The sequence below is a fragment of the Fusarium oxysporum genome, chromosome IV (genome assembly GCF_013085055.1).
Source record: "Fusarium oxysporum Fo47 chromosome IV, complete sequence".
In the NCBI taxonomy this organism is placed as follows: Eukaryota; Fungi; Ascomycota; class Sordariomycetes; order Hypocreales; family Nectriaceae; genus Fusarium; species Fusarium oxysporum.
Window position 1 is genome coordinate 1263816 of NC_072843.1, and position 27561 is coordinate 1291376.

Below are 27561 nucleotides of genomic sequence, written 5' to 3' on the forward strand. Positions count from 1 at the left end.
GTGCTGTAGGGACCTGACCTGTAAATTTTAGTGGGTTTTTGGGCTCCAGCTGGGCCCAGCGCAGTTACCTTAGGTAGGTTGGTGTGTTTACTTTCGAAACCGATGGGACCCACTTGTTCGCTTGTGTTCCCGCTCCCGATTCTGGGCCTTTGTTGACTCCCAGCTCCCGCCCGACTACGGCCAAAGCTCAAACCTCCAAAACTAAACCCTCGTCTTTGTCTTTGTTTAGGTTGTCTTGCCTTGCCTTGTCTCATTTTCTAATCCTAGACCATTTTTTTTTTTTCTTCTTAACGACCCCCCACGAAAACTAGATCGACTTTGCCCGCATGCGCGAATCTCTGTGTCCGTGACGAGGGAGGAGGCGACTCGTTCATATCCAAAAGGTCTCTCTCGTCTCTGTACTTTAGTTAGGCTTGAGTCTATCTTGGGCTGGGCCATTGGTTCATCGCTTCTCGTCGAATCGCTGTCCATCTGCGGCCCAACTTGGAGACCACCGCCCGTCAAGTCAAGTCAACATCGACGTCAACACACATCGGGTCCCTTCTTGACCAACGGATTTAATTCTGACACCGCGCCATGGTTCGCGTTACCGAGGAGTTGGCGCTGTCGTCTGACAATGTCACTCTATACCACGCCGCAGATCCGTTGCTAGGCCATCTTCCTCTGCTACTCTTCCATGGGCCCTCGACTACCGCAAACTACACCCTCAACAGTTCTCGAGTCCAAGTCCACGTCTTCACCCCCGCCGGCTTCCAGAGCTTCCCTCGAATCACAATCTCGCCCAATTCTCCATTCTACGGCGTCGTCCACCATTTACCCCGCGAGTTTCAGGGCGATGAGGTCTACCGCGCTCTCGCCTTTGCCCTCTTCAAGTACTTCACAGAGCTGCCCGATGGCGTAAAAACATACCTCAAGAACCTATACCCTACGCGAGGTCGACGTCCAGGCAGTGCACCTACTCTGTTCAGCGAGCAACATGCTGCCGAGATTGTTAAGGACATGGTCCAGAGCGACCACACAGCCGACATCATCGAGACGTTACAAGATGCTCTGCAGACACAACATATCAGCAATGTCGACCTCGACTTTGTTCTCCCACCAGGCGCTATCGTGCCCCTCCAAGCCGCCGACCTCGAGGACGTGCCCGACGACGAAGACGATATCCTCGACCCAACCTTGCGCCAGTATGGAGGATACACCCCGCTGATAAAGCTATTCGGAGAGCCAGTCTTCCTGCCGACTAGTCGTTTACGAAGAGCGCCCTCCAAGCCGACCGCCTTAAATCGAAGCAAGTCGTTTCTAAAAGATCAAAAGGTGGAATTGCGCATGAAGCTGACAGAATTGGTGGAGACCGAGGAGCGGTATGTGGGTAAAGTGAGGGAGCTGGTGAAGCACGTCGCAGCCGATTTTCGAGAGAGCGCTCAAGCGCGAGCTCCTGGTAGTCTGAGCCCTTCCGAGGAAGAGTTGGAGAAGCTCTTCCCCAGTTCTGCAGATGGCATCCTTCAGGTCAACTCTGCCTTTATGGAGGAGATGCGGAGGATCATAGACGACACCGAAGAAGAAGCCTTGAAAGACATGGAAACACCTACGATGAGCTTTATGGGGTCCAAACTGGGCAGAACAAGAGACCCAAGTGGTGCTCTACAAATCGCCAGGTTATTCTTGGAGTGGTTTCCGAAGTTCACAGAGTGCTATCAGGATTATATCAAGGCCAGCCAACATTTTCCCACGTTACTCAACTCTTTCCTCGACCAGCAATCGAGTTTCAAACAGAGGGTAGCTCAGGCTGGCGAGCAGACGATACGCTCTATTCTCATCGAGCCTGTTCAGAGACTTCCTCGTTATAGTTTGCTTATTGATCAGATCGTTGGTTGTATTCCTATGACACACCCCGCCTTACAACCCATGTTGAAGGCACGAGACATCATTACAAATATCTGCTCGATGGACGATCCCTTACCCGACAAGCCTCATGTCGCCAATAGACTTCGAAATATGGTTGAAGCCTGGCCTTTGAATCTTGAACCACAAGGACGTCTCATTGCAGCCGCCGATTTCACTGAGTTGGCACCACCTTTTCAGCCATTGCTCAACCAGTCGGATAAATCTGGCATCTTCCTACTCTTTTCAGATTGTGTGGTTATCCTCAAGAAGATGAGCGGGAATATGACAGGACGAGAGCTTCTTCGTGAGATTGAGAAACCTTCAGCAGCCGGTCTACTTATTTCTATGACCAATGCAGCAGGAGGTCCAGCGGCATATGAGTTCGTGTTTACAGGGTGGCATGACATGGCTGACGTGCGATTTACTGAGGCAGTAGATGGCACACTATTCTGGATGACTTCGACGTCAGAAATGAGGGGAGCTCATCCAGGCGAGCACCGCATCAGCAAGGCCGTGACATCACGATGTTTCCTCTTACAAGAGATGTACGAAGCCAGAGCCGCCAAGTGGGGAGAGGATGTGGTCAAAGCGAGAGTCGAAGCTCGATTCTCGGAAAAAGAGCGAGAAGACCCAACCTGGACTCTACGATCAGCGCGAATGCCAGATAGCAATCTGGGACTTCACGCTGCTATCTTCCAGGAGGGCGCCGACCAACTCATCGAGGGCCGAAAGGAGCCTGCCCCGATTCGAGTGGTCGTCGATCATGATAGGGGCACTAAAGGAGCGCCTGTAGGCCATTACGGTGTCGAGATTGTCGTGAACGTGACCACGAACGATATGAAGAAGGTATCGATGCTCACAGTTGGGCTGAATGGGAGGCAGTTCCAGGACGAAATTGCTCTGGAAGACTTCCTCCCCACGATGTCAAGACGAGGTGAGAATCAGCATGATAATCCCTAGAGCCCTGAGCTAACCAGCAACAGTTATTCAACTATTAAGCACACAGCATAGTATCTCCAATATGCAATTGACGGCACCTCTCGTCTCATATTATTCCAAGACTCTACATGGACTCTTACTCAACACAAGAGCGGAGAAGACCAAATCGTTCTTGGCTTCTTCTCCTGTCAAGCTTCTCTCCAGTTTCTGGGGAGGCAGCTCTGTGCATATCTCCGACACAGCAAGTTTGGGCTCAAAACATAAGCAGGTGCCTTCAATACACCGAAACAACAGCCAAGCATCTGTTGTCAGCTCAATAAGGGGAGGCAAGGACAGTGTATCTCAAGAGGAAACAAGGACCGAAAACCCATTAGTACGCCTAGAGCAGACGTTTACTGCATATGTTGCTGCTCTTCAGTCCCGCAAGGGTCTTATTATTGGTCGGACATTGCTCCAACGCTCTGTGGTTGATGAGCTGTCTGTGAACGAACTATATAACAGACTGATTGAAAGCCCGTTTGACGTTGACGCCGCCGCCGATCTAGGCACCGAGGTCATATTTGTTGCTTTCGAAAAGTTCCTTCGCATTGCTTGGGCTGATCAAATTGGCCCTGTCATGTCAATGCATTCCCTTGATACGCTCCAGGCGCGGGTGAATAAGAGAGTGCCTGGAGACTTTGCGGACTTCGTCAACTTTTTGTTTGGAGACATGGCGCCACAGAATCGTCGCGCTTTCACTGCCCTCATCAAGCTCTTGGCCAATCTGCTGGACGGGTGTGGCAACGATGGTGACAGGGGAGCGTTAACACTTGCTTTTGCAGAGCTGCTCGTCTATGATGGAACAGCTCCTAATTATATCAACCTTCTCGATCGTCTGGTGGAAGACTGCGATCGAATTTTTGAAGAGCCTGGCTTAAATCACAGTTTCAACCTCGATAACTCAACATATGAGTCGATCAATTCAGCGATCCGTGGCAAGGGGTACACACCCTCGTTGGCCTCAAACACTTCGTCGCTGCGCCGCAAATTTGGTTTCGACAATCTGTTACGGCAAAATAGCAGAGACGAGAGACCTTCAGTATGGCGACAGCTCAGCAAGCACAGAAATCCCGCCACAGGCGAGGTAAACAGCTTATCTAAAGCATCGTTAGGCCGTTCAAGGTCTATCGATGACAACACATTGCCCAAAAAGCTGTCGAGACGCCCAGGTTCCAAGGATCGTCCGCCCATAGCAGGAGCGTTTGACGAAATGCAAAGACCTGGCAGCTCTCATAGGTTATTGGAGACAATCGGTGAGCCGGAGACTGAAAAGCCACTCCCACGATCGCCCAAGAAGAAGCGGCGTAGTTCATTATCAGACCTCAAGAGTCTCATGGCAGCGACTACACTCGATGATGACGGTGAATCACCGCAACCGCTTCAAGACGCAAAAGAAACATCAGAAAAGGTCAACGCGAGCCCCAAGGCGACATCTCCGTCTAGAATACCTGTTAGCCCCGGTGTAGCGACGTTGAGAGGTTCCAAGCAGAAGGAGAATGTTCCAGATCCGTTTCAGCAAATTACATCGCCGAATACTTTGGCGCCCAGTCCCATGGAACTTTCAGAAGAGCCAACACGACGCACGTCACCAGCCAAAGGTCACAGGCACTCAAGGACCCTATCATCAACTAATATCCCGACATTGCGCCCCTACCGCTCAGCGCCTCCAGGATCTGAATCACCGCCCCGTCCAAGCTCAAGTCCAACCAGGCGAGGAACGCAGAGACTCCGCTTACAGTCCCCGCAAAAGCTTCGAGAGCGACTCAACACTGAGAAGCAGGCTGTCGACGACGTGGACGCTTCTCTCAGATCTGAGCTGTCCAAAATTGGTGAGGAAATGGCACGCGTCAACAATACACGACCTCCGGGCTCCCAGTCTGTCGATATGAGACGAGTCAGTGCTGCTGTTCGGGAGTTGGAAGACCGCATTCCCACTGCTATTCAGGAACTACAAGACAAGCAAAATGCGATCCAGCGCGATATGGAAACCACGGTCAAGGCAGCCGAGGCCAAGGTGCGAGCGATTGACCAGCTATACAAGGAGGCAGTGGCAGAAAACGAGTTACTATATGAGAAGTTCAATGGAGAGCTTGGCAAGATAGTCAAGGCTCTCAAGGGCAAGGGTAAGGATGAGAAGGAAGAGCTCATGATGCGACTCCGCGACCAAAGCGACGAGACAGCGCGGATGAAGAAGGAGAACGCGCGACTGAAGCGCGAGATGGTGAGTCTCCGCGCGGCGCTGAAGGGGACGACGGAGTAGGCGCTGCTGTCCTCTGGGAGGCTGGCTGGGAGGCTGTTTGGGCGTTTGAAAATGATTTTGATGGTAATGAGTCAAGATATTTGTCATGTTTCCACGGCCGGGCTGTACATAACGCGGCGGGTTCTGGGCTTTGTCGGAATAGGGGGTAGGATCAGGGTCGCATGGCACAGACTGGTCCAGGTCTGGGAATGGGTGGCCGGGACAATCAATAATGGATTGATGTCATGTTTATACAATATGAATTAGAGGTTATGAAGCGTCATGATGACGATAATCTATCTGTTCCAAAGTTGGGTATCATATATGTGAATTTCATGAGGTTACGGGTGCGCTTTGTTCGATCCAGCATTCAAAGAATAAAGGACCAGCTTGGACAGAGCGAATAGGGGTTGTACTTTGACCACCAAGAGAAGAGCCTTGTTTTAATGAGGTATCGTTTGGTGGTTGAAGATTTGGTTGAGATGGTATCCAATGTTGGGGATGCTAGATCAGTCAGTCAAAGTTCATCTGATAACCGATACACTTACACCTATGGGTGTGTCTGCATCATCACGTAGCTCAACGGCAACAGTAAAAGTGCTCCCTTCAGGTAAATCAGGCATCATCTCAGCCTTTTGCGCCACCCTCCTCAGAGCACCTCTCAGCGCCTCGTTGACATCCGTCCAATTCACCACACCATCATCATCACCCTCTACCAACGCAGGGTTGTAAGTCGCCTCCTCTCTATCACCCCACCCAGCAGGAAACAAATCAACATCAAAGACCCATCTCTCCAGCACATCAAAGGTCTTTGCAGCATGCATCGCAATGGCTATACGACGTACAGTTCCTTTGCGTAACTGTGCCGCTACTGAACCTACAGCGTCGTTTATCCATGTGCAGAGACCAGGATGACGGGATTGGTGGACGGGGAGATTAAGGGCTCGGGCCGTTAGAAAGGTTGTTTTGGGGTAGAGAGCGCGATGGTAGAGGAGGGTGTGGAGGGTTAGTGTTAGGAAGGTCGTGAATGAGGAGAGGAGATGGGATGCTTGGGAGGCGGGGATCAGAGGGCCTGTTTCCATTGTGGGGGTGAGTTGAGGGTTATAGAGAGGAGAAGTGGTGATGGTAGAAATTCGTGGTTTGAGAGATGGTACGTGGTGGAACGCGTTGAGTGGAACGCGATATCACGTGAGTGTCGTCATGAGAGTGATCTCTACCTCGGTATACAGCCCCTGCAGAATTCTGAGTGAGGTAACACACACCATGTTGAGGTCACTCAATGATACCATGCTTCGAGCCTGAGATTATTAAGCTCAAGTGCCTAATTAATGCCTTATATAGGCAACCAATCCTGCACCAATACATGGGCTTTTCTCCAGAATCACTGGCGATGCCCCGCGATACCCAAAGTAAAGGATCCACATATAGGGCTGAGGAGGCAACTATTTCATGACGCCGCTTCCCAAACTTCCTCAGCGTTAACTCATAACCTCCATCTTCTCCACTATCTTTAGCGAGCTACTACATCTACTTGAACTCCACTCATCAACTACATCATCAAAAAAGGCATCAAAACCATCGCACCTCATCATGTCAGAACCTCTCAGTGTTGCCGCCATTCTAAATGGCATGGCAGATGCTCTACCAACGCATCCCCCCAATGACGATTCATCTGACCTCGCTTCATCGTACGAAGTCATCGCTCTCCTCATCCATTCATATCTCGCTGCTCTCGGCTTCAAGCTCCTAGGTTTTGATGAGGACAAGAACATACGTGAGTTTACCATCCATTACCATCATGACTTAGCTCACACGGAACAGCTGAATGCGAGTCACTCGCTCCTCATCTACCGCCGCAATGGAATTCAGGTTTCGGTTCTTACAGTTTTGTCTACAAGCACAAGCAATCAGCTATGATTTTTAGTATCCGTATTGACCGCATGGGTAAAAAGGTCGAGGTTCGAGGAGTAGCCGTCGGAGATGACAACATCCGTCGTTTTGAGAGGTCGATCAGCGACGTTGTGGATTCTAGGAAACTCCCTCTTCGCATCACCATCAAGGACGGCCAGGAAGATCGAAGTGATCTTCCCGAGAAGCTCCGCGGTGTCTTCGCCTCTGAGCAAGCTATTGCTGGTATGACCTTTCGCTTCCCTTTGATGGGCATCACAAACTAATCCATCTGGTCAGATATCTTACATGACCTCAAGGTCAACATCGTTCAAAAGCTCATCCCAAAACTCCAAAGCGAAGGCTATGTCGAGACAGCTGAAGCCGAAGCTAATGCACGCTCCGAGCGCCGTGCTCAAGAAGCTCAGAACCCAGACCGTCCGTTCCGTGGCGATCCTGTACCACACCCACACCCGCTTCAACCCCCAGCGAATCCACTCCCTGAGATGGCTCGTCCACGGCCTGCACCAGTGGGCGACTTCCCTCCTCCCGGCTTTGAGGATGAGTACGAGATGAACCGGCCTCCACGAGGCGGTCTTCAAATGCCAGGAAGATCGCCCTACAACATCGGACACGATGACTTGAATCCTCCCGGTCTTGGTCCGCACGATCCTCTTCGTGGCTCGTTCATTGGCGGAGGACTACCTCGTCCTGGTGGCGGCTCGGGGATGCATCCTACTTTCGATGATCCTTTGTTTGGCGGGCAAGGAGGTGACGGTTCCTCTGGTTTCGATCCCCAAGCACCGCCAGGAGCCCGCTGGGATCCCACTGGCCCTGGTGGCAACCCGAGATTCCCTGGTCCTGGTAGCGGAAGGGGAAACAATCCCTTTGGTGGAGGTTATGGTGGCGGATTTGGAGGAGGCTTTGGCGGAGATATCATCTAGACAGGAGAGAAACAGAACATCGTAGCAAGCGATGGTTACCAGCAACGGTTGACTAGGTAGATACTAATGGCGGGTGTACGCTTGCTTCGGCAGAATGATTAATGATCAATTCTCTTCTACTCAACTAGTTCATGTTTCGACTTTTCCATTGTGGTGTATTCCATTCCTCGTTAATTCATACTCTCTTTCAAACAGACCGCCCGCACGTTTTCTCTAATTCTATCTGCAATTCATGTCCAGTCATAATAAGGCAGGCTTCTCTGGTATCCATTAAACCAATTTCAGTGACCCAGAGTTTATCGCGCTCTCTGTCTCCTTCTGTAAGCGGCATATCAGAAGTTTAATAGCAATGGCTCTTGCCTGTATTCGGAAAGCAAGCTTCTGATGGTACCGTCGACGAGCGGAGCTGACCTTCTTCTCCTCCTTATTCGAAGATCCGTTGCAAGCATATGCAGTTCCAGTCTATTGTCCTGCTGAGCTGGCAACCTCGTTGAGCTTCGACTTCTCTTCTTCTGTAAGCATGTTGTACCACTCCTGGAAGTTGGCAATGTTCTCGCGGCCGCAGCGGATGAAGAAGTCGGTCAGGTAGGCTTGGGTTTCGTCGTCTCGCTGTCTCTGGCCACCTTCCATGAAAGACATCAGGTCAGCTTTCGTGGTACCAAGGCTGAGGTCGAGAGTATCATCCTCATCCTCCCAACCCTCTTCGTCATTCTCGTCGTCAAAGCTAGCAGACGCCACAGCAGCAGACGCGGCGTTCGCAGCAGCCCGTTGGCCAGATGCAGACAGAAGCTCCTCAATGAGGACCTTGATGATCTTGAGGGAAGCAGGAACGATCGTATATTGGTCTGGGTCTGATTTTCGGTTGGTCTCATTAGCTTGCTGACTTTCAGCGTATCGGGCGTAGATTGAATCTAGGGTGGAGGTGGTGGTTGAGAAGTCGTGAATTGTTGGATACATACTCTGCTTTGCGCGTGAGCGTGTCTTAATAAGCCCATCGTCGTTGTTGACGATCAGGTCGCCCTTGACTTGTGTCTGGGCCAGGCGAGGATCATTCAGAGAGTAAAGCTTCGACAGTGCAATAACACTAATAATCAAGTTAGCAGATGGCTTGTGTCCGATTCAGCTGGGCATACTTTTGTCGAATTTCATCGTATCCAGCAAAGTTGACAGAGTTCTCTAGCCATTTGGCCATGACAACCTGCAGGCCACTTTCCCCGTTGATCTGAACCTGGCTCAGGAACTCGACAACATCTTGAGCGCCAGAGAGGGTAAGTCGGGCGAAGACAAGAATAAGAGATTGAATGAAGGCTGCAGCTTGAGCGGTAGCAAGTCGGTTAGCGACAGCTTGGAGAAGCTGAGGTAGGAAAGGACCAAGGCGCTCCTGGCCAGCCTTCTCGACGAGCTCGGCAGCCAGACCGCCAACCTCGGAGGCTGAGTTATCCTCAATAGAAGGACCCAGAAGTCGGTCAATGATGTGCAAGCAAACCTCCAGACCAGAGCGGCCGTTGGCATCTTGCCAAGCAAGGACTTGCTGATGATCATGCTGAAGCATCCACTTCACAACTTCAGATCCGGGTCGGAGGACCTCTCCCTCGGTAGACTCCATAAGGAGACGGTTCAACTTAGGGAAAGTAGCCGCGACAAAACCGGCGGGGAGAGGCTCAGGTCCGTTCTCGGCCAAGACTGCCAATAACTCGGTGGCAACCTGGGTATTGTCAGTTAAGCATGAAAACTGCTTCATCAAGATACTCACTGTGACCAGAGGGTTATCCTCAGTCAGGTTAGCGACATCAAATGCGCCGGTAAGCGTGGGCAGAAGCTTTGCGCAGAGAGCGGTGTAAGATTCAGTGTCAGAGAGATCAGCAACAATATCTTCAAATGCCTCGGAAATCAGCATAGTGACTTGAAAGTTGCTTGCGCCTAGCTTGGCTAGCATGAAAAGCAGATCAACCGACTTAACATCATTGGACAGGGCGATGCGTTTGTCGAGAGTAATGGCAGCGCGGAGAGCTTCAGCGAGCGTAACGAGAAGTTCGTCTGCATCTTCCATATCACTGGGGTCCTTGTTGTTCATGTAGTTTTGAATGGCGTTGATAATAGGAACCTGCCTATCGGCCGACACTCGGCCAGCGTTTATCAAACCCTCGACAGCCTTGACACAGGCGACCTGCACAACCTCGGACTCCTCTTGAGTGATAGAGGTGATAATGCGGTCCAACAGCTCAACCGGTGTCTGGAAAGAACGGCAAAGCATACCGGCGACGAGATAACCTCTAGCGCGGAGAAGAGGCTCTCCGGGCCGGTTAACGGCGTAGTCAACCAGGGAAAGATAGGCGTGGGCCACTGCTTCGGGGATATCCTTGTTCATGTCTTGGAAGTCGCTAACCAGCATGACAAAAAGGTAGAGCGCCGCCTCTTGGCTACGCCAGTCGGAACCTTCGCCACCAAATAGGGACTGTGTTTGACCAAACAGGCCGTCGATCGTCTTCTGGTTAAACCACTCACCCATCTTGATTAACAGGTCCCCTGCGGCAGTTCGTGCGGTATAGTTGGCAGTCACGGAGGTCTCCTCAGCAAGATACAGGGAGCAGTCGATATCCCACAAGTCCTCTTCCTCCCGAGTCACTCGCGAATAACCGATAAGCATGTTCATAATCTCCTTCATCCAGGGAACGTCTTGAGCTGAGGCATGAGCATTGAGGTGGCCGTCCAGCTCGGCTTGCACAGGAGGGGCTCTGAAGCATTGGTTAAGGAAGTCCAATTCTTCGAGAATGAGGAAATCCAAGGTATATGGAAGGTTGTCCGAGTCTTCGAGACGTCCTTGGGCATCCTCTTTGATATAGAGCTGCTCGTGTGGTCCCTGCAGAGTAGAGAGCTCTTTCCAGACTGCACTGAAGAAGATGGTACTTTGGGGAAGAAGTAGGTTAGGGAAGACGCGTCGAATTCGGAGGAGTGTCTTGACGACCTGAAGTTTGAGAGCGATAATATGGCTCCAAGAGTCAGGCTGAGACCCGCTCTCTAGGTTGGCTTCTGGAAGAGGGCTCTGTAGAACGGTAATAAAGAAGGGGTTCCATTGTTGAAGAAGACCATCCGCAAAAGCGCGGACCTCCTTAGCGTGGTCCTCCTTAATCATATTGAGGAGATCAAAACATCCTCGGAAGATGGAAATAGCGAGCGCTCGGTGCATGGGCTTTCGGTTCTCATTGAGGGCGACTTCGGCAAGGGCCTTGGCAATATCTTGGGCCATTGAAAAGAACTGGTCCTCGCTCAAACTCTCTTCAATTATGTCGTTGAGTAATCGCAGGGCGCCGTGAAGCTGTGAATCGGTGCCGGCCGGGACGACGGAGATAACTGTGGGGAGAAGGTTTGGCCATTGCTCAGGGAAGTCGTGCACAGCGATTTTGCCAACAGCGTAACTGGCGGAGATCTTGACTTTGCGATCGTCCTCCGGGCTCAACACAAGGTCGAGCAGGACCTGCTTGAGCTGGCCTCTCGCCTCATCAGAGATAGGAATGATGGGCCCATCATCAGGATCATCGTTACTCCAGTTGTTTTCGATAAAAAGTCGCAGGTTGCTCAGTGCAGCCTGGCGGATGTTGGTATCAATCGAGGTGTGGGCGGCGATGTTGGCGAGAGACAGGGGAAAGGCGGGATTCGTTCGGGCGCGCTTCAGCTCGAGTTCGGCCTGTAGTCTGGGACCCTGTTCAGACAGCTGAGTGTTGGAAAGGAGCTGCACCAACTGGTCCTCCATGATTGTATATCAAGGACTTTGGTAAATAAAAAGGTTTGAATGAGATGGTTAAAAAAAAAGTTGAGGTTGGCGGGGAGAAAAGAAGCGGAATTGACGACGATGGTGGGGGGAGGAACAAAGTGTGGGTCTCAAGCTTGAGGCAGGAAGAGTCCAACGTCGTGCTTCTCAGAAGGAAGCACCTATTAAATTGATGTAGAAGAGGGTACCGATAATAGTCAGTCAGTAAGTAAGTCGATTCCTTTAGTAGTTAGAGCGAGATAAATTATATCAAATTACTTGTGGCCTAGGGATGAATTCTCGCAGCCTTTCGGCACTCTCACCTCGATACTACTCAAATCGCGGGGCAGAAGCTATTGGTCCATTCACGTGTTTCTCTTTTATTTTATTTTTCTGGACCCTGTTCTGTCTGAGCTGTAGCCTTGGCTGCTGGACCATGATACTAGCAGAGTCTTGGAATATCGGCAGTCGTCGTTAATGAAGACGCAGCTACTCTATAAATATCAATTGGACACCTTATATAACTTCTCTTCGATGTAGGGTACCCAGTTTGTTTGGATACGGTGCCCCTGATGTTTGCTCCTGTATTGGATGGTGCGCAGCGTAAGTCGAGTCCAATTATAAGCCATACTTTCTATCATCTCATTGAGTTCCCCTCAAGTTATACTCTCACAATGTGAAAAATCTAATAGGAATTTACGCTGTTCTTTGGGATGCGAGCGACATCATAAAATGCAGTCGTGTTTGGAAAGGTTTACCCTAGAGCAGCAGTCCTACGATAAAGATTTTCGGATTTCATGTGATTTATCATAAGATCTGGACACTCCTGATAGTATAGTTAGCTGGCCTCGATTTAGACACTCAGTCTCTAAATCTTTACAGTCATGTCTATAATTCTTCTTACTGCAAGTATCTGATCGACTTTACACTGCGGAAACTGGGCCCATACGCGTGATTGAGCTCGAGATGCTGTGTGCAAGTAATATCTTGGTATCTTCCATGATTACAAAATCGCGATACTTAGCCAATGCAGTATATCATTTTCTGACCCGATTCTGTGGCGTCTGTTTCCAGTTACTTGAAAAAAAGAAACCCTTTAAATCGTATGAGGTCGTTTACTCTGCCCCATCGGATGAGTGAGTTTACAAAGTTTGCCGGCCGATGACCAGACTTACAACCAATGCCGGTTTCGTCCTCTATGATGTGATTTCGAGATTGACGGAGTTGAAGTCGCGTCTGTGATTTTCATCAAGTAATACTTGCATATCGGACGCATTGACTGTCAATGTTCCTTGATACACGAATGCCGACCCAAAACCGAAGAATTGCAACCACTGGCTTACTTTTCTGGAGAATGCAGCTCATGAGGAGTTGAATCATACTATGCATGGGCCAAGGACTTATTCAAGTTAGTCTTATTGCTGCTTTGCCTCGGTGTTACTTGGATTTCTAGATGTACCGGCATGACTCTGCCCTCGGTTGGGCCATGTCAGTCCAGAATAGATCTACCATGCCATATGGGAAAACTGAAACCAGTCCTGAAGTACATAATTTCACTTCGACGGTGGTGTGTTATTTGTGACAGGGTCGTTATTGACCTAACCACACGACGTAAAAACGGCGAACTTTCGGGGCAATATGAAGCTGAAAAGTGGTATCGCGAGGTGCTGCCAGAAACCGGAACAAGGATTCTTATGCCGATATCAACCAGAAGGAGAACCAACGCATCGAACTCCAGATTAAGAGGGGTTGGAGAGAGAGATCAGGCAATAGAGTTTCGGTTGAAACCCGAAATGACCTAAGCTGTTGACAACGAGATCGCATTTCAGTGACTACTACGTGGATGAAGTTCAAGATAGTCCTGATAGGGCAGATAACTGCACGCCTGGACAATTTTACTATAAAAGAGACGGTTGACTCGATGAGATCGAGTAACAGATTTGTTCTGCAGTTCCAGACTAACCCGGTTTGGGAAAGGCGGCATGGTACCCGTATCTTAGACGCATCGTTGCGGTGATAAGGAAACCGAGTTGGCCAATGAAATTGCTTCGTTTATATCCGCCTGGGGTAATCGACCCTCCAATGGGTTGGCTCCTGCTCACATGGCGCTGATAGCGGCGGCCCTGCCTGCAGTTGCAGTTGCATTTCTGCAGAGCATCTTTTTAGGCCCAGAACTTCAAGAGGAGTACGTACCGTCTGCTCTGCAAACTGCTTGCACGTTTTGTTTCTCCGTTGCAACAAACAACAACAAATATTCAAACTCGACTTTGGTGCATCTCTCCTATACAAAGCGACATTGGGGTCAATTCCAACGTCTACGTCAACATTACCAGGAAACCCCATTCAACAACCACTCATACCAAGTGTTGCTCCATGGATTTAGGGTCTTATGTGGGGGCACCCACCGAAAAACGACTTGGCTTCTCGGGCCCAATTATCGTATCCATGTCACTCGAATCATCTCTCCGCATCGTTCTATTCTATGCCGAATAACATACGTACCATTGTACTTTGATCATATTCGAATGGATACCTATGAACGCTTCGACTTGTTGTTGCGTGATGCTATTACCATGCAAATCCTTCTGCTTTTCGAGGTCCGGATATCTGAATGTACAACACCGTCACAAATTGGTCGTGTGCTCGATGAAACAACGAACAACTACCGACCGGAAATGCAAAGTCCTCTCGGTGCCAACATGGGGAAGGATAACCATTCTCAGCTTGACCTACTACGGCAAAAGTGGCCGCCGGCGAGGGTCCTTGCGTGGTATGTTCCTTGTCGCCTAGTTATCTGCAACGGCTGGGTCTGGGGATGACGATCAGACTGATAGTGGCTGCTGAGCGCCGATAACCTCGAGCCAAGATGGGGTCTAGTTCCTCTTGTCAACGCAACCGTAACGCAACCAACGCGGCATGTCAATCTCAAACCATAAATATAAATACTGCCTGTCACCCACTACGACCAGACTTTCCAAGACAAGAAGACGGTGGAAAAGTTCCAATTGGTCCCCTCTCATCCTTCGGCAAGACTACCATCTCACGTTCTTCCATCATTTCTTGTGTCATTGGATTTAATCCCAGTCTGCCGGCCCTACTTGGTGTCACCTACACGTCATAAGCACCTCGGACAAGGTCCATTACAATACAAAAAGTCTATCTTGCTTTTTGAGTTTCTTCTAGATCACACCTCAGAAGCTTTTTGATACCCGTTACTCTTTTATACTTCCACCTCCCACCTCGTCATACGCCGAAGCCATGGAGACCAGATCGCGATTTAAGGTCTGGGCTGATAAAGCCGCCGTTGAGTCTGAACCTGGCTTGACCAGCACCCAGCTTATGGTATGAAGGCCTCACAAGCTTTAGCTTTCCATCATTGGAGTGTATTGCGCATTGCGATCAACGAGACCGTGTTGTACTGAACTCTTATGCAGCTTACGAACCATGATCTCAAACCCGTCGAAAAGGAGCGCCGACAATGGGGCCCATGGAACTTTGTTGGTTTCTGGATCGCCGATTCTTTCAACATCAACACTTGGATGATTTCATCGTCCATGATTGTCAATGGTCTATCATGGTGGCAAGCCTGGCTCTGTGTCTGGGTCGGATACAGCATCACTGGTATCTTTGTTGCGATCAATGCTCGTTTCGGTGCCATGTACCACATTGGTTTCCCTGTTGCCAACAGAACCTCCTTCGGTATCTGGGGTAGCTTGTGGCCTGTACTGAACCGTGCTGCTATGGGTATGCTCTATCTTTCCCAACATAATAAGAATTCATTACTAACGCATAACAGCCTGTGTATGGTATGGAGTGCAGGCTTACATTGGCGGTGATTGTATCTATCTCATGATCCGCACTATCTGGAAGTCATGGGCCAATGTTCCCAACACTTTTAGCGAAAACTCGGGCACCGATACCGCACACTTCGCTTCCTTCTTCATCTTTTGGCTTGTATCGCTTCCGGCACTCTGGTTCCCTGTCCACAAGGTCCGACATCTCTTCACTGTCAAGGCATACGTTGTTCCCGTGGCTGGAATTACGTTCCTGGCCTGGACCATCTCGCGCGCAGGTGGTATTGGCCCCATTGTAAAGGCAGGCAACAAGGTCCACGGCAGCGACTTGGCCTGGGAAATTGTCAAGGGCATCATGTCTTCTATCTCCAACTTTGCGACACTCATCGTCAATGCCAGTGACTTTTCTCGATTTGCGCAGAAGCCCAGAGACGCACTCTGGTCCCAGATGATCACGATCCCCTTCGGTTTCGCCATCACTTCGTTCATCGGCATCATGGTCTCTTCAGCTTCCTCCGTCCTGTACGAAGAGGCCATCTGGAACCCCCTTGATCTTCTGGACAGGTTCATTGACGATGGAAGTTCGGGCGAGCGCTTTGGTGTTTTCTTCATTGCTACATCCTTCGCCCTTGCACAGCTCGGTACCAACATTGCCGCCAATTCCGTTTCTGCTGGTACGGACTTGACTGCTTTGCTTCCCCGCTGGCTCAATATCCGTCGTGGAAGTTACATTTGCGCCATCGTTGGCCTGTGCATCTGTCCTTGGCAGCTTCTCAAGGACAGCAACCAGTTCACGACCTACCTCTCGGCCTACAGTGTCTTCCTGAGCTCAATCGCTGGTGTTATGGTTTCCGATTACTACATTGTGCGCAAGGGTTACGTCGATACTAAGGAACTCTACGATGCTCGCAAAGAGGGACCGTACTACTTCACAGGTGGTTTCAACTGGCGTGGCTATGTTGCCTACGTCGCCGGAATTGTCATCAACGTGGTCGGTTTCGCCGATGCTGTCGGCGCCAAGAACGTTCCTCAGGGCGCGATCTACATTTATCAGCTCAACTACTTCTGTGGTTTCATCGTTTCATCAGTGATGTACTGGGCTCTATGCAAGATATCGCCAGTGCCTGCGACTAGCGATCGATGGATGGAGGTTGGTGATGAGATCGATGACATCCGAGTCGCTTATAACTCGAGAACTCCATCATATGACGAAGAGATTGCAAGGGTCGAGGCGCCAAAAGCAGCCGACGAGACGAAACATTTCTGATTTTAGTCATAAAAAGACGGGAGTTTATCTATGGGGAAATGGTTATTATAACGATTGTTGTTGATTTTGAGATATTTGAAACATAGCAGCTGCTGCTGAATGACGAATGAATATATGGTTTCGAACCAATTGGCTTTCCTACACTTTGGGTTACTACTGATGGCTTTGTTATAGTATACTAGACTTAAAAAGGACTGCCAGGCCAGAGCTCTGAATGTGACTCAACAGCTTAGAAGACTACTATATTATCCTTCAGTTAACTCAAGTACCTACAACTATTCCTTGATCCCTCGACCCTCTTTGCTGCAGAGCTTCTTACGCTCTCTCTGGATGCTGTTACACAAGCCCCGTTGGCTCAGTGGTAAAGCGTATCACTAGTAATGATAAGATCACTGGTTCGATTCCAGTACGGGGCAACATATTTGAATCACCTGGCGCCTTCAAGCGCCCTAATTTTTTTCAGTCTTGGTAGAATCTCAGTTGATCTCACGAGCTTTGCTGACGAACTTTGACTTTTTGGTGCTGTGTAATAAAAGCGGGACGGCACGCGCGCTTACTTAATTTAAGGTTTATGCGGGATGATGTCACGTATGCAAGCACTTCCCACATCTCGATATCATTGCTCAATGCAATTCAATAACTTGAGACAGAAGACAATTCACAGGCGTTGAACGTTTATACATGTCGTCACCTGACAGTCGTGGTGCTGTTGAGCTCAATGCATTCTCCATGCGAAGCACCGCGAAGCACCGCGAAGCACCCTATGTATGCAATCTACTGCAGATGTTTAAGATGGCACCGATACGCGCAGACATGGGGCTCTACATTTGCAACAAGATTCAAGATGAGGTGCTTTTGTCAATACCATATGCCGCCTTATAGTGCGTTCCCTTTAGATCAATTTCGATCAGCAAGAGGAACACCACATTACTGTGTGAAACTCAGGAAGGACCAAGGCGGGTGCTCCCGAAGTGCCACGTGCAAATAGGCGAGGTCGCCACCAAAAAGGCAGCAGCGCTGCCTCAACACCACAGAAATCATTGCGATCATGAAAAAGAGATACTCGTCAGATCGGCAAAAGATGGACCTTATTGAATCACGTGCCCCGTACTGGAATCGAACCAGTGATCTTATCATTACTAGTGATACGCTTTACCACTGAGCCAACGGGGCTTATGAGGTGATTCCTCGCTTGTTGAGGATCGCAGCTGAGTTAGGGCCTATATTTCTGAGATCTCGATAAGGAGAACATTCATTTACAAGAGTCGTATTTCAAGAATGGGAGAATATGGGGTATTGGAGAAACATGGGTTGTGAAAAACTTCATCGCTGGTGTGGAGGAATGGCAACTGGCTGGGCATTGCGTCATACATACAGATCAATCCTTATCCTGTGCGAGCCTGATTATTACATGGTTTCGACATGGGTGGCATTCACCTTCACTTCTAGAATGGACGCGCCATGGCTCAGAAGTTGCAAGACAGGCGGCGCCAAGGAGAACAAAGAAAATCAAAGCGTTGGACTATCTATTTGCCGCATAAGATGCTTGCTTCTTCGTTCAGTCTTACTCCAGAGCGATATCCAGAGCCGTTAATACTCAGAGATTCTGGGGTATTGACACTTGTATGCATATACATCTCTTGTCTTATAAATGAAAAGAATGCTGATGTTGCATGTAGCTAATTGTAGAAATGCAGAAGGAACAATTCAATAAATCAAACGAATAGTGCTACGAGGACTGTGGACTATGCATAGGATTCGACTAGACGGTTTATAGATAATAATTCCCCGGTACCCTGCGGTGGCCGGACTGGTATTTGTTGCCGTCTTCCGGGAGTCCCGTGCCATGTGGGCTTCTCATGTTTCTGCACCCTCTTGGTACATTTCGTGTAAGAAATGAAATACTGTCCATGCCAGAGACATTCGTTTCCTTAAAATATTTAGTGCTAGAGCTGTATTTCTCATATGACCTAAACAAATCGAGACTTCGGAGGTGGCAGCTGGAGGAATGCACCAGAGATCCTACCCACATACTCAATGAACAGGCCCAACCGCGGTGAAGCTTAGTTGTAAAACGAGCCAATGTTACATTAGGGTGGTCAGTTGGCATGGGAACTTTGAAATGCAGGATTAATATTTTGTGAAGTTTCGATAGTCTGTTATCTGTTGCTATCGATATCTTGGCTTCCACTTACACGGTTTGGGCGTGTTTGATGGATAAAGTCGGATTGCAGCTTGAACCAATTATCGAAACTTTAGTCGTAATTGTGTTTCAGAATATGCCTCATGATAAATGACGTCTGATCGTCTGCAATAACGACAAGATGACGGAGAAATGAAGAATCATCTTGACATCGTGATTTGATATTGGGTTTAATAAATGTCACTAACACGGAGTAAAGAAATGGCATATTTTGGGGGACCCCACCACTGCGGATCATTGTCCGGCCCGCCTTGACCAATACGATACCCCGCCAAAAGATTTGTGGTCGCCAAAAAAATGACCGATATCGTCGTGACCAGAAGAGAAAAATTTTCCCGTAGGTTTCACAAACAAACTGGTACAAGTCAAACTCTTGTTTGGGTGTAAGAACACTCGATTCCTCTTCAACCTCTATACGAACTATTTCCGTGACACGATATTCAACATGTGTGGTGTTTCGGCCATTTTGGTGAGTCTTCACTCTTCTGCTCTTCTCTCTATTGCCCCTCCCCCGCGCTCATAGAATAGAGACCCTTGCCCGTGCCCGGAGTTGAGACGGAAGTGCTACCAAAAGAGATGAAGAAAAGGAACATAATATCACATATCATATGCTTACAATCTTAAATAGCTAGGTGATCAGGAGGCTACCTCCGCCGCCATTGATCTTCACGAGACATTGTATTATCTCCAACATGTTAGTCCTCCATCGCGAATATCCGAATCCGAAAATCGATATCTACGGATGTTAACCAGCTATAGCGTGGACAAGATGCTGCAGGTATCGCTGTTTGCCAGGGCGGACGAGTTTCTCAATGCAAGGGTCTCGGGATGGCCAGCAAGGTCTTTTCTGATGGCCGACGACTTGAGCATCTCCCCGGTTACATGGGTATGGCAATGCGATGCACAGATTACACGGAGACTGACTCTCCATAGGCCTGGGCCATGTTCGTTACCCTACCATGGGAACTGCTTCTGCGTATGTGTTACTGGGCACACAATCTCGTACACCACTGACCAAGAATGCGACTGCAGCTCTGAAGCTCAACCCTTCTACGTCAACGCCCCTTTCGGTATCTCCATGAGCGTCAACGGTAACCTCGTCAACACCGAATACCTCCGCAAGTTCCTCGACGAGGAAGCTCACCGACACGTCAACTCCGATTCCGACTCGGAGCTCCTGTGCGTAATCGAAGCTCGCGCTGATTCGAACCACGATGACTGATTTGTACCAATAGCCTCAACATCTTCGCACACGGCCTTCAGCAGCTCGGAAAGACTCGCGCCAACTCCGAGGATATCTTCACTGCTCTTGGCGACGTCTACGCCAAGTGCCAGGGCGCTTTCGCATGCACTGCCATGATCGCTGGTTTCGGTATCCTCGCCTTCCGGTGAGTCGTCGCAACCTTATGTAATTCCTTGTCAGAAACTGACAATATTCAGTGACGCCAACGGTATCCGACCTCTTTGCATTGGTTCTCGACCTTCCGCCACACTCCCCGGTACCAAGGATTACCTCGTTGCTTCCGAATCTGTTGTGTTGAAGCAGCTCGGCTTCTCAGACATTGTCGATATCCTCCCCGGTCAGGCCTGTTTCTTGCAGAAGGGATGTGCCCCCAAGTTCCGTCAGATTATCAACGACCGACCTTACACACCCGACTGCTTCGAATTCGTATACGTCGCTCGTCCTGACTCGACCATGGACGGAATCTCCGTGTACCGCAGCCGACAAAACATGGGAGAGAAGCTGGCTAAGAAGATCCGTGCGGTCCTCGGAGAGAAGGGAGTTCAAGAGATTGATGCAGGTATGAGATATCCGTATGTTTCCTGCCTTTGAACCGTACTAATTATTTTCCAGTCATCCCTGTTCCAGAGGTATGCCCAGTTTAGGAGTCACAATGTTCGTGAAAACGTGAAAGCTGACTCACTATCAACAGACAAGTAACATCGCCGCTGCTACTCTTGCTGAGAAGCTTGGCAAGCCATACGTCACAGCTCTTATTAAGAACCGATACGTTCAACGAACTTTCATTCTCCCCAACCAAGCTCTTCGAATGAAGAGTGTTCGCCGCAAGCTTTCACCCATCGACTCAGAATTTCGAGGGAAGAACCTCATCCTAGTAGACGACAGTGTCGTGCGTGGCAGTAAGTAAACTCTTTTGCATATGTGAATCAATACTAATTTGCAAATTAGCCACATCTGGACAAATCGTGAGTTAACGGGTCGTGGATTTTCTATGAGAGGGAACTAATGGGCGACTGTAGGTTCAAATGGCCAGAGAAGCTGGTGCTGTTAAGGTCATCTTTGTTTCAGCCTCTCCAGAGTGCATACATCCCCATATCGTAAGTTTTTACCCCGGCATGAAATATTGAACATAATACTAACAATAATTGAAGTACGGTATTGATCTTGCGGATCCTGTTGGTATGAAGATATTTTGTCCTGTTCTTAGGCTGTCTTGTTACTAACCTTTATGAAGATTTGGTTGCTCATGGTCGAACAAACCAAGAAATTGCCGACTACATCGGTGCCGACGAGGTTATCTTCCAAGATCTTGATGGACCTGATGGACTGAAGGCCGCGTGTATGGAGGCTGCTGAGGACACAAGTAAGGTCCAGGACTTTGAGGTCGGTGTCTTCTGTGGTAAGTATGTCACAGAAGTACCGGAAGGATACTTCGAACATCTCAGTGATCTCCGTAACGGCAAGCGGAAGGCGAAGACCACCTTGACGACCATCAAGGCTGGTGGTGATGAGGGCGGAAACGTGGTCGTCAGCTCTGGGCCTACAAATGGACCTGAGGCTGACGAGCGAGAAGATATCAGGTCAGTCTCTACCAAGGGGGCTTAGTGAGTTTCGTCTGCTGACACGATTTACAGTCTTCACAATATGGCAAGTGAACAGATCACAACCTCATAGGTGCTGGGGATGAAGCACAAGAGTATTTGAGTAATGGGATCATACTCGCCCTTGGAGCAAGGCATTACGCTGAAGAAGACGAATGAGTCTCAGTACGGGCTTGGAAATGGAATTTAAAGACGAAAAATAGAATGGCGTGTCAGACGATTATCTAAGATGCCACGAAAAATAATACAGCCGGCAGGGCTGCCAGCCAGCTGTTAGCAAGAGCACGGTCATAGAGTCACAGTCTTGGCTGGCAGCTCTGCGAGGCATGAGGATACTAGAGATGCCGCGAGGCCTAGATGGGTACGAGATTACGAAAAGCCAAATTTATGAGCGTTGCTTGAACTAGTGCTTGACTAATTGCTGCTGTATTGAAACGGGTGATTTGTTGATAGTCATTTTCTCCATATTGTGATCTTGACTCCTAAGCTTCGGTCTTCGAAGGCACTACATTCATCTCGAATGGATTGAAATGGATATCTTTGGTATGGGTGAAGCTACAGGGCTCAGAACAACGCATAATGTGTTATCTGGTTTCCTAATTCAGGGTTCACAAGAGTCTGGAGTTGAATCACTCCACTGTACCCATCATCACTATGTTTTGCAACTCAGACTCATAAGATATAATCCTAGTGAAACAAGTACGGTGAGCAAGGTGAAGAAACCCAAGTATCGTGAAGGTCAGTTGGCATTTTTTTGGTGGAGTTGTTGCAAAGGTGGGAGGAGCCTCATGAGGAGAAAGTCCAGGTTTCTCCATCAAAATAGACCCATGCAAGAGGATTTCCCTGCTAAAACCTTGCTGGCGTTTAGAACTGTTTTGCTTGGCTGAGGAGGGGAGGATATGCTAGTTGTTTTAGTTAGTGGCCTTGTTAGTTACTATAGTTGGAGATGGTTGGAGAGGGTTTCAATCGGAGAAGCCAAATTTCGTATTGACTAAGTTCTTTGACTAATGTAATGCTGTGAGAGAATAGAATTATTGAAGCTACGTTAGTCAGAAGCCACGAAAGAGAGTCATGCCGTTGTTACAGAGCATTAGGGAGTTTATGCTAAGGCAAGGCAAGGCAAGGCGAGGTAGGATGCGGATCATAGTGCCACGGGCGGTTCATATGCTCCGTAGCAGGGGGCTACATCACGATCTCCAACGCATCAAACAAAGAACAGACACACCAGGATTAGTCTACCCCTCATAAAAGAAGGGAGGAAGTAGGAGGGAGAGAAAAGAGAAAAAAGAAGACAAAAAGAACAAGGCTTCGAAGAACAGCTGATTTCCAAATTGGGCAACACTGTCACCTCTGGCTGGACATGATTGCGCTGAACCCACAATGACAAGCTTTCTGCGGACTCTTGTGGGAGCTTTGTAATGCAGGTCCCGGAGCTCGGCTGCACGGTATGTATTTTCGTTGCCTTTTTGGGGAGAAATGGCATCGGCCATAGTCGGGAGATCTGACAGCAAACGTGGGGCTTTTTCCAAGAGGGAGAGCGAGGTGAGGCGGGCATTGTATTCATCGGGGATCATGATATGGATCACGGAGGGATATATTGTTATGCCCAGCTATATAATTACATACTATTCCCAGGTGCTTGATGCTATCGTCAGCTCTTATTGGAGCCGAGTCATGAGATCTGCTCTTGCATAGACTAGTCGAATCAGTACTAGATTACCTACGTTAGTTGATTGCCTGTTAGTTTTTATTCATGTCGGTAGGTCGGTGAAGTTGGGTTTGGTTTATAAGATAGATTTGCACACCCTGGACTCTATGTTTCTACAGTATCCATACTCCGTGCCGTGTGTTTAGTCTCCATGGCAGACTCTCAATTAGTTCGTCTAAGAAAGTTCCATAACGTGGGTGGCTCGAGCTGCTGATCTTTTTGATCTGGTTATGGACGGGTATTCTTCTCCAATTTCCAAAAAGGTACCCAAACAGCTGGCTGACATGGTCTTTCCTACTAGTCTGACGTATTGACTCGATGTTCCTTCCTCCTGATCTTATTCCCATCTCAACCCGCACCCTTCCTTCCATTTACCCCTCCATGATCCATCCAATTGTGCCATTCCATACTCGTCGTCGTGCCTTCCTGGTACCTAGTTAGTTGGTTAGCACCTACCTCCATTTCATACAATGCTCCGTCCGTACTAGTTTTCCATAATAACTCCATTAGATTTCTTTTCCGTCACAATCCTTTTCTATTCATCATCCTCCTCCTCACCATTATCACTGACACTGTCACTGTCACCAAAACTTAAACTCCTCCCTACCCCTCACGTACACCCACGGCAACGATATCCTTTCTTTGTCTCAAGAGTCCACCATGAACCTTCTGTAACGACTCGCTCGTTACATCCAAACCGCTGTCTCGCCCGCCACAAAGAGCTCGAGCACGACCTGGACCTAGTAAAATCATAGGACTCGACTTCCAGTCCAGTCCAGTCCAGCGCAGCACACAAGACACACTCTGTAGCTGTCAAGCTGCTCTGTCAGCACCCGGCGCATGCCGCCAAGCAACACAAAACCGTGTCACAACTGCCGTCGTCGACGCCTGCGCTGCGACCGCTCATGGCCGACATGCCACAAATGTGCGGTCTCAGGGCAGGAATGCCTCGGGTATGGCAAGGTCTTCGTTTGGACCCAAGGAATTGACTCCCACGGCAATGTCAATCCCCCTCCCGGCCGGCGACTACCCGACGAATCTGATGCTTCCACCTCTGTATCACCTACCGGCCACCAGCAGGGCCAGGGTCAGCATGATCGCGCTCGACCTCAGCCTCAACCTGACTATAGCGACCAACATCCGCTGGCGCGTTTGGTTCAACAGGCCCAGCAGGCCGCCCAAGAGGCGGAAGAGATGAATCCGCAGCAGCAGCAACAGCAGCAGCAGCAAAGGCAACAGCAGCAGCCAACCCCGCCAGATTCTGAGGGCTCCCCTTCACACGATCCTAGCATACCCTGGCCTTCTCCTGCTGCGCTTACAGATCCGTTGTTCCAGGACCTTGACCGCACATCACGATACTACCTAGCGCATTGTAAGTCTTGGCTCTAGTTTTGGTTTTTTTTTTCTTGGCCGATGCTAATGTATGCCCCAGTCAGCGAGAGGGTCTGCAAAGATCTTGTGGTCCGAGACACGCCTGAAAACCCGTTCCGTGAGCTGATACCCTTGACGCGGAAGCACCCGCTCCTCTTGCAGATTCTTGTTGCGACTTCAGCAATCCATTGGTCCAATATATTTCGTCGTGTTACCGAAATACCGGCAGGCCTCACCAATCCCGCGGGCTATCTTTCCCTGCTACGTTCAAAAGATCTTGTGACACGACAGGCTCTCATCGATGCCTTGACGGCGAAGCAAAAGGCCATGAGCCACCTTAGGGAGGTGCTCGATACCCTTGACCCGGCAGGTAGTGAGGTGGCATTAGCTGCCATGCACTTTTTTATCAAGTTTGACTTGATTGATCTGGATAAGTCAGACAACCAGAGCTGGAGGGCCCACTTGGAAGGCGCCACAAGCATCATGGCATTGCTCAACCCGGACAGTAATCCCGACGCATCTAGTAGAATGTTGCGGGACCGTGTCATTACTGACAGCTTCATGTAAGTCCGTCCTAGCTACTGGTGTACTCGCAGTGGATACTGACTTTTGAAAGTTACAACATTTTGGGCTCGACGTTGACATCTGGTGGCCTCGCAGCTCGTGTTGCACGGCAAGCTTTCCAGTTCTTACCCGTTATGAAGCGTGTGGAACTGACAAGCTACTTGTCTTGCCCTCCGGAGATTCTGAACATCATTCTTTCTGCATCCGAGCTGTCCCACGAAGTACCCTGGACAGACCAGTCTCTAGGTGCGGCAGACAAGGCAATTGCTCTAATAGACGAGGCTCTTGCTGTGGACATTCCAGCTTGGGCAGACTATTTGCGACAACACAACCTCGTTCAGGATCTTGAGAGTCGAGTGTGTCTAGCTGCGGCACACCGGTCAGCAGCTTGCCTGTACATCCTCCAAGCGCTACCGCTAGTTCGGTCTGTACGGTCCATTGATACCGATTTCCTGTTGGAGGACGTTTTGAGAAATTTAGCCGCCATCGATGAAAATGACCCATACTTCAAGGCATCGTCGTGGCCGACTTTTGTTGCAGGGGCCGAGACACGAGACCCTGAAAAACGCACTTGGACCCTGGCACGGCTGTTGTCGATTTGGCAAATCTGTCCATGGGGGTATCTCTTCACGGCAATTGAAATGCTCAAAGCGACATGGGCGATGCAGGATTCGCGCGGCTCAGCTAATGTCAACTGGCTACATGATCTACGGGGGATGGGATTTGAGAACTTGATTGTTTGATATGATATGATATGATGTTGTGTTTTTGGTTACAGGGTGTGTTTACTGGATCCAGTCCATACGTACTGCCTGTCACTGTGGTGTGTTTTATTTAGCGTCGAGCGAAAAGTTGTGTCGAGTTGAGACTTGTGCTTCATTCTAGGGTTCATTTCAGTTCGGTTGCAAGCTCGGAGTTAAAGTAGTAGCTAATAGGTTAGAGGAACGCCGCGTGTCTTTTTTGGCCAGCTGTCCATGGTGCAGTGCTAAAGAGAGAATAGAGGGTGTTTTGGGCGTCGGGAAGGGTCATTTCGCAAATGCCGGTTCTAGACTGATCGAATCTCGCGATGGCTTCACCGATTTCAGCAAGGTACTTTTCTAGTTAGATACCTCAAGACACGGGATTTATCAGCAGACCCACCATTCATACGACACTGAGTTAGATGACAGTAGCTTTTGTAGTATGTCACTTGACATTTTCTCTTTGTTGTTGGACTTGTTCTTGAGCTCCTCATTGTGTTTCGAGTCTCGATTACAGAGGCCCCGTTCCATCATCTACGGCGTAAACAGACCCTGCAACTGTGATTTGTCCAACGCTCAGATGGATCTGACAAGTCCATCGTGGTTAAGGGTCAAGGTCCTATAGAGTCAGTCCCCACTGAGTAGAAGAACTAGAAGCATGCAGCTTGTCCAAAGTAGTTTGAGCATGAAATCTCGGCCGAAACACCTGACTTCTTTTGGCGCCTGCGAGAGTCGCCTATTCTAGCCTGGTCTTTGTTGAGCGAAATAACGGCGTCGGTTACACCTACACACGTGTAGGAGGATATGGGCTCTTCGTGTTACAAGCAAACGTAACGTGGGTGACACGGCATAGTTGTCATGTCAGAATCCTCTTTTCTCCCTACCCCCCAGACCTGAACCCAAACTGAGATTGGATGAGGGGTGTACATACTCTGTTGGCTGTATAAGCAGTATAGAGTTTCCGCTTATACAGGGGAGAGACGTTGAACTTGCATGAGCAGCGATAACGGAATCATATAGCAAAAGTGGAACCAAAAGTTGTGCAACCACGTTTCTTCACTTTCACTTTGCATATAATGCAAAGGGAGTGAATAAGAGCGAGGATAAGGTAAGATCTCGAACAGAGCTATGCCCATTGGCCGGTCCTATACTCCGTTTTTAGGTGGTTGCCAGCACCGAGGCAGACTAACAATGCATGTTTCCCAGGTAGAAATCCTCTTTTAATAGTAATATGTGATAAGGCAACATGACTAACAGGTCCAGCAAGTATTGCTTACTTTCATTGGCACTGATAGGGTACCCTATCCAAGTAATGTAATGGGTTGGGTTGCTTCTCACTTGAGACGATAGTAGACAGCCATTCCCGGATATGAACTAGTTAACTGGTATG

At 49.2% G+C, this 27561-nt stretch overlaps 7 protein-coding genes and 2 non-coding genes across 9 annotated transcripts; 6 read left to right on the forward strand and 3 right to left on the reverse strand.

The window, feature by feature from the left end:
• The first annotated feature begins 210 nt into the window (after nucleotides 1-210).
• FOBCDRAFT_249474 (uncharacterized protein) lies at nucleotides 211-5376 on the forward strand. Its single transcript, XM_031179646.3, has 2 exons — nucleotides 211-2818; nucleotides 2868-5376. The coding sequence occupies exons 1-2, from the start codon at nucleotides 577-579 to the stop codon at nucleotides 5120-5122; spliced, it is 4497 nt and encodes a 1498-aa protein (XP_031045533.2). The 5' UTR covers nucleotides 211-576; the 3' UTR covers nucleotides 5123-5376.
• On the reverse strand, nucleotides 5377-6223 carry FOBCDRAFT_220283 (DNA-binding protein). Its single transcript, XM_059609551.1, has one exon. The coding sequence runs from the start codon at nucleotides 6181-6183 to the stop codon at nucleotides 5626-5628; it is 558 nt and encodes a 185-aa protein (XP_059464644.1). The 5' UTR covers nucleotides 6184-6223; the 3' UTR covers nucleotides 5377-5625.
• A 271-nt stretch (nucleotides 6224-6494) lies between these two features.
• FOBCDRAFT_220285 (PI31 proteasome regulator N-terminal-domain-containing protein) lies at nucleotides 6495-8015 on the forward strand. Its single transcript, XM_031179644.3, has 3 exons — nucleotides 6495-6875; nucleotides 6923-7234; nucleotides 7289-8015. The coding sequence occupies exons 1-3, from the start codon at nucleotides 6692-6694 to the stop codon at nucleotides 7930-7932; spliced, it is 1140 nt and encodes a 379-aa protein (XP_031045531.2). The 5' UTR covers nucleotides 6495-6691; the 3' UTR covers nucleotides 7933-8015.
• On the reverse strand, nucleotides 8016-11842 carry FOBCDRAFT_220289 (armadillo-type protein). The gene is made up of 3 exons (XM_059609552.1): nucleotides 9686-11842; nucleotides 9066-9637; nucleotides 8016-9016 (listed from the first exon to the last, which is right to left on the reverse strand). Exons 1-3 carry the CDS (start codon nucleotides 11681-11683, stop codon nucleotides 8395-8397), a joined length of 3192 nt encoding a protein of 1063 aa, XP_059464645.1. The 5' UTR covers nucleotides 11684-11842; the 3' UTR covers nucleotides 8016-8394.
• A 1940-nt stretch (nucleotides 11843-13782) lies between these two features.
• FOBCDRAFT_180369 (permease for cytosine/purines, uracil, thiamine, allantoin-domain-containing protein) lies at nucleotides 13783-16905 on the forward strand (the record flags this gene model as incomplete). The annotated part of the gene is made up of 6 exons (XM_031179632.3): nucleotides 13783-13869; nucleotides 13972-14450; nucleotides 14803-14815; nucleotides 14864-15022; nucleotides 15115-15424; nucleotides 15477-16905. 6 exons carry the CDS (start codon nucleotides 13783-13785, stop codon nucleotides 16739-16741), a joined length of 2313 nt encoding a protein of 770 aa, XP_031045519.3. The 3' UTR covers nucleotides 16742-16905.
• A 180-nt stretch (nucleotides 16906-17085) lies between these two features.
• Nucleotides 17086-17157, forward strand: FOBCDRAFT_t89. The gene has a single exon. It is a non-coding gene; the product is annotated as a tRNA-Thr (tRNA).
• Nucleotides 17158-17842: 685 nt separating this feature from the next.
• On the reverse strand, nucleotides 17843-17914 carry FOBCDRAFT_t111. Its single transcript has one exon. It is a non-coding gene; the product is annotated as a tRNA-Thr (tRNA).
• Nucleotides 17915-19245: 1331 nt separating this feature from the next.
• Nucleotides 19246-22191, forward strand: FOBCDRAFT_220299 (nucleophile aminohydrolase). Its single transcript, XM_059609553.1, has 13 exons — nucleotides 19246-19413; nucleotides 19573-19638; nucleotides 19704-19830; nucleotides 19878-19920; nucleotides 19977-20123; nucleotides 20180-20332; nucleotides 20385-20746; nucleotides 20800-20816; nucleotides 20879-21086; nucleotides 21136-21152; nucleotides 21207-21284; nucleotides 21339-21366; nucleotides 21422-22191. The coding sequence occupies exons 1-13, from the start codon at nucleotides 19390-19392 to the stop codon at nucleotides 21790-21792; spliced, it is 1641 nt and encodes a 546-aa protein (XP_059464646.1). The 5' UTR covers nucleotides 19246-19389; the 3' UTR covers nucleotides 21793-22191.
• Nucleotides 22192-23935: 1744 nt separating this feature from the next.
• Nucleotides 23936-26496, forward strand: FOBCDRAFT_28200 (fungal-specific transcription factor domain-containing protein). Its single transcript, XM_031179627.3, has 3 exons — nucleotides 23936-24868; nucleotides 24929-25430; nucleotides 25484-26496. Exons 1-3 carry the CDS (start codon nucleotides 24337-24339, stop codon nucleotides 26172-26174), a joined length of 1725 nt encoding a protein of 574 aa, XP_031045514.3. The 5' UTR covers nucleotides 23936-24336; the 3' UTR covers nucleotides 26175-26496.
• The last annotated feature ends 1065 nt before the right edge of the window (nucleotides 26497-27561 follow it).